The sequence below is a fragment of the Vombatus ursinus genome, unplaced genomic scaffold (assembly GCF_900497805.2).
Source record: "Vombatus ursinus unplaced genomic scaffold, bare-nosed wombat genome assembly UNPS02014768.1, whole genome shotgun sequence".
Classification (NCBI taxonomy): domain Eukaryota; kingdom Metazoa; phylum Chordata; class Mammalia; order Diprotodontia; family Vombatidae; genus Vombatus; species Vombatus ursinus.
In genome coordinates, this window is record NW_020954546.1 from 20,980,887 (window position 1) to 20,994,637 (window position 13,751).

Sequence of the window (13,751 nt, forward strand, 5' to 3'; positions counted from 1 at the left end):
GAAATAAGACAAGAAATGAAGGAAATGATCACAGGAAAATAAGAAATTAAAATGTCTACTTCAGATGACATGGTGATATGTTCAGAAAACTCAAGAGTAAACTAAAATAGTATTTTTAAAAAATATTTTATTCACCAAAAAATATTTTATTAAAAAACTTTTAACATTTGTTTTTTAAAATTTTGAGTTTCAAATTCTCTCTTTCCCTCCTTTCCCTCCCTCCTTCTGGAGAAGGCAAGCAATTTGATACAGATTATGCATGTACAATCATGCAAAACATTTCCATAGTAACTATGTTGCAAAAAAAAGTGCAGACCAACAAAAAAAGAATAAGAAGGAAAGTAAAAAAGATATGTTTCAGTCTGTATTGGGACTCCGTCAGTTCTTTCTCTGGAGATGGGTAGCATTTTTCACCCTGAGTCCTTTGGAATTGTCTTGGATCATTGTATGGCTGAAAATAGCTAAGTCATTCACAGCTGATCATCATACAATGTTGCTGTTACTGTGTACAATGTTCTCCTGGTTCTTCTCATTTCACTTTGTATCAGTTCATTTAAGTCTTTCCAGTTTTTTTCTGAAAGCATCCTGCTCATCATCATAAAATAATCTTAAATAAATTTATTTAATGTCTTAAATTTATTAAATGTCTTGAGAATAACAGCGTCAACATAAGCACAAAAATTCGCTTTCCAGGCTCAGCAAACACTGTTTTGTGAGCCAATGCTTCTAGAAAAGGCAAAATCCATTTACTTAAGAAAATTAGGCTAAGAATAAGGATGTGAATGTGGTCATAAGCCAAAGATTTGAAGATCATCAATAGACATTGGCTAGTTCCAAAACATAATGTATCTCTAATAGACAGGCTACATCTATGGCTTTTCTTAGGCTTGAGACTCTATTGTACAACATAACCCACTTAATTTCAAAGAAAGCTACAAAAGTGGTCTAGTGATTCCAGTGATTCCAGAATCCTAATTTCCCTATTTCCATTGAGGGTAACTCGGTGATTTCATCACTTTTGTTTGTAATCTAGGAGTCAAGCCTTTCCTTTCACTCACCACCCACCCACTCACCACCTCCAACTCAGCGCCATCTTGTTGTTCACTGCCTTCCCAGAACCACTCCTTTCCATCTCCTTTCCTCTGCTCATGTGGCCACCCCCCCAGTCCTAACCCTCAACCCCTCTCTCCTATATTATTACAGTAACCTCTTAACTGGCCTCCCTACACCCAGACTCTTCCCTGTCTGATCTGTTCTTTACCTGGCTACCAGATTAATAGTCCTAAAACATTAGAATCTCCAAGATGTCACTCCCCAAGTGACCTTGTCATTCTCCTGCTCAGAAAGTTCTGATGAATCCTGTTGCCTTTAGGATTAAGCTTAAATTCCTCCATCTGATTTATAAAACCCTTTTGATGCTGGGCCCAGCTGAGCTTTCCAGGTGGATACACCTCCTTCTGCTGTCTCCTTTTCCACCATACTGGCCTGAATTCTGTTCTCCATGTGGGATACTTCATTTCCCATCCTAATGCCTTACCACAGGCTGTCCTCATGACTGAAATGTTCTCCTTCCTGTCTGTGGTCTCTTAGAATCCCCTAGCTGCCTTAAAAGCTCAGCTCATATGCCACCTCCTATAAGAGGCCTGGGGCACAGAGGACAGAGCACCAGGCCTGGAGTCAGGAAGTGCTAAGTTCAAATACAACCTCAGACACTTCCTTGCTGGGTGACCCTGGGCAAGTCACTTAACCTGTCTGCCTCAGTTTCCCCCTCTGTCAAATGAGCTGGAGAAGGAAATGGCAAACCACGCCAGTATCTTTGCCAAGAAAACCACAAATGGGATCACGGACAGTCGGACATGACTGAACAACAAAAATTCGTCCCTTTTCCTGATTCCTGCCCCCATTACTGTTTTTTGTGTGACCTATAATTTTATTCCTCGCTTCCAGTGAGGAAATCCCTCTACCATTGCAGATTAGCAAATATTCTGTAATTTATAATCTTAAAACAGTTGCCCGGGCCACCAAGAAGTTAATGATTTGTCAGGGTTAGATCACTAGTATGGGACAGAATTAGCATTTGAACCCAAGTCTTCCTTATTCTGAAACCAACTCTCTGCCAATTCACCACACAGCCTCTCTTTGTATTTAACTTGTATCTATTTTATATCTTCTTATCGTGATACACATTGTCTCCTCCCATCCCCCAATTTCATACAAACTCCTGGAGAACTAGGATTGTCTTGTCTTTGTGTGGGTATTTACACTGTATACCATAGGTGCTTAATAAGTGCCTGTTAGATCGGATTGCTCGGCAGCCATTTTAGCAACACCTACTCTGACACTATGGCTGTAGCTTGTGCCGGAGAAGACAATGGATGACATCGATGTTAGACTTTCCAGCTTGTGCAGTATTTTGCACACTTTAATCTCATCTAATCCTCCCAGTTACCCTGCAAAGTAGGTAGTGCAGATTCTATTATATGAGAGAAAGCTGGGGATTTGTATGTAAAGTGACTTGTGCAGAGTCATACCACCAGAAGACAGCAGAGTTAAGGTAGGAACGAGGGTCTTCTGATTCCAGATAGATTGAGAGTGAGAAGGGAACGAGGAAGCTGCAGCCCCTGTGGAGATTATGTGCCTTGTCCAAAGTCATACAGGTCATAGATTTAGCGCTAGAAGGGACCCCAGAAGCCATCAAGCACAACCTCCTCATTTTACAGATGAGGCAACTGAGGCCTGTTCACTGACTTGCACTGTTTAGTGACTTGCTCAGGGTCCCAAAGGCAGCCTCTGCATCAGAGGCATGACTCCAGCCCAGGTATTCCTGCCTCAGCAGAAGGAGGGGGGCATTTGGGAAGCAGTGACAGATTCATTGCTTCTCATAGGATTATGCCTGTTTCTACAGCCCCTCCAACTATGACTATTTCCAGCTTTTTTTCATCTTTGCTGGTGACCAGACTGTGCATGCCAAGAGCCCAGAAGCCTCCTGCTTATGCCCAAGGGCTGATATGCTAGTCTCCCATCCATTCTCTGAGTTTATTCATTCAGATTTAGGAGATTCAAGGTTCTGCCATTGTCTGACTTGTAATTCGCCAAACGGAAACCCTGCCTGGAGTCAGAGGTTCTTAAAAAGCATGCTGTGTCACTTATCTCTTCTTTTACCATTGTTTTTGGTGGGTTCGGGTATTTCTATTTTTCAGATCCCCACAGGATTCAGCGTGGCCGCCAGTGTTCATGTTGGAAACTCCCTGGGAGCAGGGGATATTGAGCAGGCCAAGATATCCTCGGCTATTTCTCTGCTGACCACAGGTGCTGGGTGGTGCATGTCTGTAGAATAACCCATCTCTCTCTCATCCTGGTTCCTTCCTGCAATTTTGTTTGTATTACTAGAGAGAAATGCAATTGGTGAACACTTGCCCTCTCCAGGGAAGCTTTGATGTTCTTATGCGTTGGGTGTTTCATTTTGTCCCCTTTTTCCTGTAGAAATGTTTGCCGTCACCTTGTGCATCGTACTTGCGAGCTGCAAAGACGTTGTTGGGTACATTTTCACCAGTGACAGGTGAGTACATGGACTCCCAACAGCGGGGTTCTTAATCTGAGTCCAGGTTAAGGTTTTAGGGGGGTGGTCCATGAACTTGGTTTAAAAAAACAACATTGATAACAATATTTCAATCTAATTAATTTCCTTTATATTTTATGCATTCAAAAGCATTATTCTAAGAAGGGGTCCATTGATTTGGCTGAACTGTTGGAAGGGCCTATGACACAAAAGAGGGGAAGACCCCCTGCCCTCTGTGAAATTACCAATGTATTCAATTCTTTAAAAATAATTCTTGATAACTTTTGTTTCAACACAGCAGATATCTCTTGACAAATAGACAAATGAACACCTCCCTCTCCCCCTCCAAATACATTCCCAGAAATGTGTCAGAGCACAACTAAGAACTTGGCTGGGACCAGCAGATTGTGTGTTCCATTGTTGTGGCTGGCGTTTCTTAGCCTTTTCTTGCTACCTTTTCTAGGGGCAGCATGTGTGATGTAGTAGAGAGCTCTGGCTTGGGAATCAGGAAGACCTGGGTTCAGGTGTGGCCTCTGACACATCTTGGCTGTGTGACCCTGGGCCAGCCTCAGTGCCCCCCAAGCAACCCTCAAAGACCACAAGTCACTGAACAACTGCTGATCTGCGTTGATAAAGATTTTCTCTCCAGCAGATCAAATCTTTCTGACTCTTAAGTCTAGCCATACGCCCACCATAACTCACTGCCTCTCCTGAATTCCCAAACACTAAGGAAAGTACCTGCTTGGGCCTCATACTGGGCTGGGGAATTGGTTGGTTATGTTCATTAGATCTCTGATTTCCTAATCAGAGGTATGGGGAGCTGCCAGTGTGGAAATCCATCTTCTAGGGCATATCAACACCTGCTCCCAAGGCTGGATGACTTGCCTGGAGACATCTGGGCAGGAAAAGTCACAAGTGGGACGTGAACCCAGCTTAGTCAGTCAATAAGCATGTATTAAGCACGTACTTGTTGTGTGCCAGGTACTAGGCTAAGCAGCAGAGATACAAAGAAAGGCCAGCCCTCAGGGAGCTCACGTTCTAATGGGGGGGTGTCATATACACATAGTGGGGAAGGTAAGACAAGGATTGAGAGGGATCTTTGGAAAGAGCCCTTTTAGCTGAACAATGAGGTCAGAAGTCAGAACAGAAACAGAGCTAGCACTCATAGACAGCCTTCTCAAGGCACTGAGTTACAGAGGGGAGGAAAGAGATTTGCCAGATCGAGGGAGGGGTTTTTGAGGATAGGGATGTGTTTGTAGGCAGCAGGGAAGCAGCCAGCAGACAGCAAGCGATGGAAGATCGGTGACTCAAGGCCAGCTCTGTCATGCTGCCCCTCACTAGTGGTACAATGACCAAAAAAAAAGCCCTTAAGGGGCTTGGACTCTGTTGGGGTACAAAAGAGACACATCATATACACAAGTAAGTCAACACAAAGCTTTCTTTCTTATAAGGGGAGGCTCACTGGGTGGGACCATTTTGTTGTTCAGTCGTCTTCAGTCATGTCTGACTCATCAAGACCCCATTTGGGGTTTTCTTGGCAAAGAAGCTAGAGTGGTTTGCCCTTTCCTTCTCCAGCCCACTTTAAAGAGGAGGAAACTGAGGCAAATAGGGTGAGGTGACTTGTCCAAGGTCACACAGCCAGTAAGTGTCTGAGGCCGAATTTGAACTCGGGCAGATGAGTCTTCTTGAATCCAGGCCTGGCGTTCTATCCACTGAGCCACCTAGCTGTCCCAAAAGTGGGACCAGAAAGGTACTGCTTGGCGGATGTAGAGGAGGTGGAATATTTTAAAAAAAAGGGGGGGCATAAATGAAACTTTTCAAAGAGTGCACCTTTACAGGGATGTGCTCAGCCCCACCCTGAGAGCCCTGTATGGACCTTGGAGTGTGTGGTACTCACTAAGCCCTTTGCTTTTTCTTTTCCTAACAGAGAGATCATCTCCCTGGTCTCCAAGGTCATTCCCATCTATGCCTCCTCCCACCTCTTTGACGGCTTTGCTGTAAGTATGCCACAGAATCCTCCTGAGCTTTTTTTTTTTGGTGGCTTTTTCTTTTTTCCGATTGCATCGAGGAGAGGAGAAGGGCTAGGAGGGGCCATCCCTGCAGAAGGTTTTCATTCCAGTTAGATCAACAAGCGTTCTAAATGCAATATTGAGTCTTGGCATTGGTATGAGGTTAGGACTTAAAACTCTGAAAGATTTGGGATAATAGAATCCTAGATCTCAGAGGCCATCTTGTCCAAGTTGAGTGGTTTTCCTAATAGATTATAGACCACAGAATCCGCTCTAGAACCAGAAGGAACCCTGGAAGCCATCTTGGCCAACTCCCTCATCTTCCAGTTGGGGGAACAGGCCCACAGAGTTAAGTGACTTGCTTAAGGTCACGTGCGTAGTAAGCATAAGAAGCTTGATGTAAATAGATTTTAATGGGTCTGAGGTTGGCTTTTTATCCATTATGCCACATTGTTTCTCACATATATTTATAGAAAATAATATTTAAAGGTATTTTTTATTTTATGTGTTTGTTTTTTCTTTTTATTTCTTTTTAATCATTCATTCATCATTTATGTATTTATTCATTTATTTATCTGTTCATTTATTTATTCATTCATTATTCATTTATTTGTTTGTTTGCTTGCTTATTTGTTTATTTATTTATTATTATGGTATCTTTACTGCCCCCTCAGTAAAATACACCCTACTCAGTTGCTTGGTTGCTTCCCCTACCCTTACCCCTAGCTCTGGATCTGTGTAATTTCCAATGCTAATAAGCTACGATTCTTTCTTTCTCCCTTTTTTGGTTTACACCTGTGATTTCACAGAAGGGAGCTCCCAATGAAGAAATTCCCTCTACCAACATATATCAATTTATAGTATCAGAGAATTGCCTGGGGTACTGAGAGGGTAACTGATTTGCCCAGGGTCACACAGCCAATCTGTGTTAGGAGGCAGGATTTGAACTCAGAACTTCCTGACCCTGAAGCTAGTTCTCTAAGCCATGGTTGCTCTCTGTGATTCTCACTATCTAATTAAAAATACCATGTGCTTTATATAGAAAGGCAGCATGGTGCAGTGGTTGGACACGTGGCCTCAAATCCCATCTCTGATGCACCTTGTCTGTGTGATCCTGGGTAAGCTATTTAACCTCTCAGGGCACTGGGCAACTCTTTAAGACTAGAAGCTGCTATCTGCATTAATGAAAGGGAGTTTCCTCTGGTGAGAGTTCCCCATGCTAATGAAATCAAGTTCTAGTCCCTGTCGCGGCACATGCTAATTACAAATAGCACTTGCTAAAATATCATTCTGCCTGACAGTGTACCTGCGGTGGGATTCTAAGAGGATCGGGAAATCAGAAGATTGGGGCCATCTTGAATGCCATTGGCTTTTATGTTATTGGTCTCCCCATTGGAATCTCACTGATGTTTGCGGCCAACCTTGGGGTGATAGGTAAGTGACAACTTCCTGCGCCTCAGAATTGTCATGATTTGTGGGTAGTAAAACATCACCAAAGGGATAACGGTATCTCAGGGATAACAGTTGGGAAAAAAAAAGTGAATTAGCCATAGAAGTTTGCCAAGAGAACTAACATTTATATAAGGTTTGCAGAGCACTTTACAAATACTATCCCTTTCTATCCTCACAACAACCCAGGAGGCAGGTGCTGTTATTATCCATGTTTTACAGATGAAAAAACTGAGGCAGACAGAGGTTAAGTGACTTGCCCAGGATCACCCAACTAGTAAGTGCCTGAGTTCGGATCTGAACTCAGGTCTTCTTGACGCCATGCCTAACGCTCTAGCCATTGCGCCACCTCGCTGCAATGGCTAGATGAGGTGGTCATTGAAGGTATCTCTACTAAGAAGAGCTCACATCTTTGCAGAGGTGAAGGACTACAGGTGTGGAATGTTGCAATAACTCTTTGAGGTAGGTAGTGCAAGTATTACACTATGGCAGCTAGGTGGCGCCAGAGTGCACATCAGCGCTAGACCTGTGTTCAAAAGTGACTTCAGACGCTTACTAGCAGTGTGACGCTGGGCAAATCAGAAGTGATTTCACTTCTGATAGCCTCAGTTTCCTCTTCTGTAAAATGGGGATAATAATAGTGCCTATCTCCCAGGGTTGTTGTAAGAATCAATAAAGCGCTCAGCATAGTGACTGGCACATAGTGGGTGCTTAATAAATGTTAGCTCTTGTTTTTATTATTATTGCCTTCCTCATTTCACAAAAACTGAGGCTCAGTAAGATGAAATGACCCATCCCCAAATCACCCAGCCTAAGTATAAAATTTTAAAAGAAGCAGGATTTCTGTAGGAGCCAGGGCTCCTATTTCTAAGCTCTCTGCTCTTTTCCTCTCTCCTACATGCATCCTTCCACATATGGTCTCTGATAGAAATAATTTCCTCTGATCTAGGAACTTCAGAAATTGTATCTGAATACATGCACTTCTTGGGACTTCTAAAGGTACCCCAGAGGGAACTGTCAGCTTTCACCAGGAATCGTGAGGCCCATACATTCAAGTAGGGCCTGCCTGCCTGGACCAGGTACTCTCCTGGGCCTTAGGGAGAAAGCCAAAAAACTGAATCATTCCCTGCCCTCAAGCTGCTTACAGTCTACCGGGGGGAAGGGATAGGGAAGGGGGAACAAAGCGTTTTCAGACAAATAAAAACAAAACACAAAGGAAATACAAGGAAATTCTCAATATTGGGACCATTTTTTCTGTGCTGTAGGCCTTCAGCTACTGCTGAGGTGAATTGGTTTGTTGGGTTATTTTTTAACTTTTTTTATGCCTTTTGTTTTTATATCACATTCACTTTTATTTCTGAGTAAATTCCACCCTCCTTTATGGTGAACCTTACTCTAACAAAGATTCTTTTTTTAAAAAAGCGAAACATCCTCACAATCAGAGGTATCCAAAAGCAGAAGAGGCTACCTTGGGTGGTAGTGAGCTCCCCATTACTAGAAGTCTTCAAGCAAAGGCTGGCTGGAGGTCTCATAGACAGGATTCTTGTTTGAGAGGAGGCAGTATGATAGAAGAGCAATGCATTGGGGGCTCAAGGTACCGAAGTACAAATCTGTTTCTGATGCTCGCCACCTTGGCAACTTTGGTCAAATTACTGAACTTTCCTGGGCCACCATTTTCTCATCTATAAAATGAAGGATGTTGGACTAAATGGTCTCTGAGGTCTCAGCTCCTTCATTGCTTCTTGGCATCCCCCCACACTGGCTAACAGTCCGCCTAATTCTATGGATAATGGTGTTGCTCTTCACTGTGAGATGGCAAAGGCCAGCTTAAGTCAATTAGTCAGCAGTATTTATTAAACTCCTACTATGTGCCAAGCACTCTGCTGAGCACTGAGGATACAAAGAAAGGCAAAAGATAGTCCACGATCTCAAGGATCCCACAGCTAACATGTAAAATAATAAGGGCGAGGTCCAGGGAGATTTTTAGAACACTCCTGAGGTTGGATGGGAGATCTGAGCTCTCAGAGTCTGGACCAGCCAGAGCTAATAAAAAATATTGGGTGAAACAGTACCGGGACAGCTCCTTTGCCTAAAATAACAGCCCCGGGGAGCACTGACATGTCATGGATAAGTCTGTATGTGGGTGATGAGGGCATGCGTTCATTTCAGAGCAAATGAGCTGATGGAGGCATGACTTGTGATGATTCACCGGTCCTCACTTCCACCCCAGAACCAGGGAAAGAACATTTGATATCTAGGGTCCCAGCCTCTCCTCGAGATGTTCTCAGTTTCAATAATATTTTCGTGCAAGGCTATGAGTTATTCAAATAATAAAGCCGCCAACCTAAAGGATGGTAGCATCACAAAATGTCAGGGCAGGGCAGGGCGGGACTTTGGAATCATCAACTGAAGGGACCTTAGTCCAACCTCCCCCATTTTACAGATGAGGGAACCGAGGCCCAGAGAGGTAAGTGAGGAGCACACACATAGCTAGAGTCCAGAGCCAGCGTTCTGATTCAGGTCTTCCTGATTTCTCAGGGGTGCTGTGAAGTAAGAAGCTGAGGAATGGGCTCCCTCAGGAGATAGCACCTCATCCCTGGGGGTCTTCAAGAAAGAGCCTGGATGCCCACTTACCAGAGGGTCTAAATGACTTCTGAGGGACCTTCTATGCATGATCAGCTTGGAAGGGTAGCTGAGAGCCACATTGTAAAGAACCTTGAGTGCCAGACTACTAAATAGCCCTTTCATTTGGTGAGCCACGAGAATCCCCTCTAGGTTTTCTAAACAAGGGTGTGACACAGAACCATGGCCGGGTAATGGGGTGAAGGGTGGATTGGACACCGGAGGGTCTCAGGTTATAGAACCTTCAGATCCTACCTCTGGGACTCAGGGGGATCATGGAAGTTACCTAGTCAGGTCCTGTCATTTACAGGTGAAGAAATGAAGTCCCAGAGAAATTAAGTCATTTGCGCAAGGACATACAAGGACTAAGCAGCAGAATTCAAACTCGGGGTCAGTGACCTTAAATCCTACACCACACAGCCTGGAGACCAGTTAGGAGGCAGCGCTTCAGCTGAGTCACCTGACAGGCTGTGAGCAGTAACGATAGAGCAGCTAATGTTGGAGGCAGCTGGAGGCACAGTGGTTAGAGTGCTGAGCCTGGAGTCAGGAAGACCTGAGTTCATATCCAGCCTCTGACACTTCCTAGCTGTGTGACCCTGGGCAAGTCACTTTACTTCTGTTTGCCTCAGTTTCCTCAACTGTAAAATGGAGATAATAATAGTATCTACCCCTCAGGGTTGTTGTGAGGGTCACATAAGATAATATGAACATCCAGCACAAAGAATGTACTATATAAATTCTGGCTATTGCTAATATCTCTATAATTATATAATATCATATGTGTATGTAGGATTAATATTTGGTTTAGGATGATATATTATATATAATATATGTATATATATAATATGTATATGTATATAATGTATATAAATAAGTATATCATGTGATTGGCATTTTACTTATATGATTGATATTTATATAAATTATAAACCATACATTTGTATATAATATAAATTATAAATTTATATATAATATATAAATAAATATGAAATGTATATATGATGTATTTATATAAATATTAGCAATATCCAGCATTTCTATAGTACTTTTATGTGCCAGGCACTGTGTGCTAGGTGGTGTTCTACAAATATTATCTCACTTAATCCTCACAACAACCCTGAGAGATAAGTGCTTTTATTTTATTCATCTGTATGTACATATACATAGATGCACACATACAAACATATATATACACATATGTGTGTATGTGTATATGTATCTGTATGTTTACATACATACATATATGTAGAGTTATATAGTGTTAGTGTTTATACAGATATATTTAAATATACATACACATATATGCATGTATATATTGTATGTATACTAATATATTGGGGGTGTGATCACTTGTTCTTACAATAACTCTGTGGGCAGCAGGTGCTGTGACTGTCTCCATTTTGGAGATGAGGAAACTGAAGGTGAGAGGCTAGGTGACTTGCCCTGCTAAAGCAGGATTCCCACTCAGCTCTTCCTTCCTCTAAGTCGAGCTCTCTACCCACTCCCTCGAGCAGGAAGGGACCTTTGAGGTCATTAGCTTCCAGCCCTCTCATGTCACAGGTGAGGAAAGTGTGGTCTACGAAGTTTAGAGTGATTAACCCAGCTCGGCTTCAGATTCCACCAGCCCCTGCCTTGATGTTAGGCAAGATCTCATTCTGGACTTGTGCTCAGGGGCTCCCTGGATGGTATTATTGTGCCCATTTCAGAGATGACAGAACTGAGGCCCAGAGATCAAAGTGTTAGTAAATGCCTGAGGTGAGGATCAGACACAGGCCTCCCTGACTCCAGTGCAGTGACCCTGTCCCCCAGGCTCTATTTGTCAACTTAAGAGATTTGCAGAAGGTGTTATTTATGCAGGCAGTCTATTTCCTCCTTAAGTCCAAAGACCAATCAGCAAGCATTTATTCGATGCCTGCTACATGCCAGGAATGGTTCTGGGTGATTAGCAGCCTCAGAGACACAGAATGAAAGGATCAGGCAGCTCTGGGGGACCCCACATTTTGGGACTGACTCAAGAAACCTCAGGCCGAGAAACTGGAAGACGGTGGATGCTCTCTGCCTGGCCGGCTCACGGTGGCTGCTCTCGCTTACACCTCACGCTGTCACTAGATCTCTCCCCACCACCATCCCCACCCCCACCCACCCTTTTTAGGAAAACAGAGCAGTTGCCAGTTCTTCTTATTGGGATAGTTTATCCCTGGAAACCTAATTCTCCTCCGGCCTGGCACCTTTCGGGGTCTGCTGTTGGTAACCTTTGGCAGACACCGCAGCTGCGAGGCCAAAAATATCTCTGTTACTGAAATCGGAGAGCCACCTGGCCCCAGGCCTGGCTTCTCTTGGCTGAGGGTGAGGAAGCATGAGTGAAGGCTCACCCGGTAACTGAGTCCTCCTTTTGGCTGTCTTGTCCCTTACACTTCTTACCCTCTGCTTTGTGTTATACTTGACAATGATAGTGATAGATAGCATTTATAAAGCACTTTTACAAATATTATCTCATTTGGTCCCCCTTAGGTGCTAATATTGCCCCCTTTTTACAAATGAGGAAAACCAAGGCAGATGGAGGTTAAAGTGACTTGCCTAGGGTCACACAGTTAGTAGCTATCTGAGGTCAGATTTGAACTCGCATCTTCCTGACTCCAGGCCCAGCATTCTATCCACTGAGCCACCTAGTGCTCTGCCTCATTGGAACTTGTCTTACCTCCCCTACTAAGCTGTAAAGAATGAATGGACATTTATTAAGAGCTTGCTCCATGCCAGTCATTGGGCTGGAGGCTAGGGACATAAATACAAAATACAAAAAAAAAAACCAAAACACAAAAATACATACAAAAAAACGAGACAGTCCTTTCCTTCAAGGAGGTCATATTCGTCATCACCCCTCCTTCTCCCACGAGAAACCCAGACCAATGCCACCAACTGTCAGGTGGGAGAACCCTGCACCCCTCTCCCCAGATGACCAGTCCTGCTTCTTGCTCAGCCCTCACAGCCAGTGTCCTGGCAAGTAACTGCCACAGAGAAAGGGCCAGCCAGCCTGCCAGCTACCACACACAGGGCAGGCAGACCAGCCTGGCTAAGGCACCAGGGCACCCTGGGGGAGAGACAGGAGGCAGCAGGGCCAGGCAATGCAAACCACCACCACCGCCACCTTGACCACCATCTGCCTTCCGATCCTGATGGAGACAGTCCAGGCCCCTGAACCCAAGAGCCTCGGGAATAGCTGTGCCTCCAGCCTGGGGTCCGCAGCCATCAGCCTGGGAAGCGGCCCCTGTGGAGATGCAGCCTGGCCACTTCTCCTGCAGGGGCTACAGCCGCAGCCACCAAAGACCCAGAAAGGGTTCTTGTTACCAGAGTCCTTGGCCTTGTCAAATGGCTCATCATCAAAAATCAACAAGATTTTTTCAGTGAAAATGACATTTTAAAAGAGGCTTTGTTGCTGCCCCCTAAGAGCCCTGGGACTTTTCTGAATTGCAATGGAACCTTCCATATCTCCTCCATTAGAATGGGAACTCCTTGAGGACAGGACGTCTTTCTTTCTTATTTGCATCCCCAGTTTAGCACAGTACTTTGCACATAGGAAGTGCTTAATGAATGTATTTTTCATTTGTTAATTCATTCTGAAAGGGGATAATAGTATATACGGACAATAAGGAGAGGTCTGAAGAATCACAGAGAGATGATGAACCAGCCGTTAGTTGTCATACCCTTTCCACAAGCAACAACAATGCTGATTTGATTACTGTGCTCTAAGGAAGAGATGGGAAGTGGGGAGACTGAGGCGATGGTGGGGTGGCGAGACAAAATAGGAAGCATGATCTAGTCTCAAGCCCGCTGCAGCTTTGCGCTCGCTCAATCACCGATGGACCCAGGGGAGGTGTTCCAATCTCAGTGGATTCACTTCCCAGGGGGAAAAAGAGGGCGTGTTTTCTGGGAGTCCATTCCAGAAGCAGGCTTCTTCCCGGTAGGGAGAATCAGGGTGGCAGTGGCAGGGCAGATGGCAAGGTTGTGGGTCAGGATTTGGAGTCAGGAAGACCTGCCTCAGACACCAGCTGAGGAACCCTGGGCAAGTCGTTTTTCACCCTCATTTTCCTCATCTTCAAAATGATAATTGTAGC

The 13,751-nt window shown here is 44.2% G+C and overlaps 1 protein-coding gene across 2 annotated transcripts in view; it reads left to right on the forward strand.

The window, feature by feature from the left end:
• SLC47A1 (solute carrier family 47 member 1) overlaps window positions 1-13,751 on the forward strand; it is a 44,475-nt gene that overhangs the window by 26,199 nt on the left and 4,525 nt on the right. For both annotated transcript variants that reach the window (XM_027862443.1, XM_027862444.1), the window contains exons 11-14: window positions 3,201-3,309; window positions 3,484-3,559; window positions 5,487-5,556; window positions 6,870-7,002. In XM_027862443.1, the coding sequence (XP_027718244.1) occupies window positions 3,201-3,309; window positions 3,484-3,559; window positions 5,487-5,556; window positions 6,870-7,002 (388 nt within the window). The remainder of the gene's footprint in view (window positions 1-3,200; window positions 3,310-3,483; window positions 3,560-5,486; window positions 5,557-6,869; window positions 7,003-13,751) is intronic.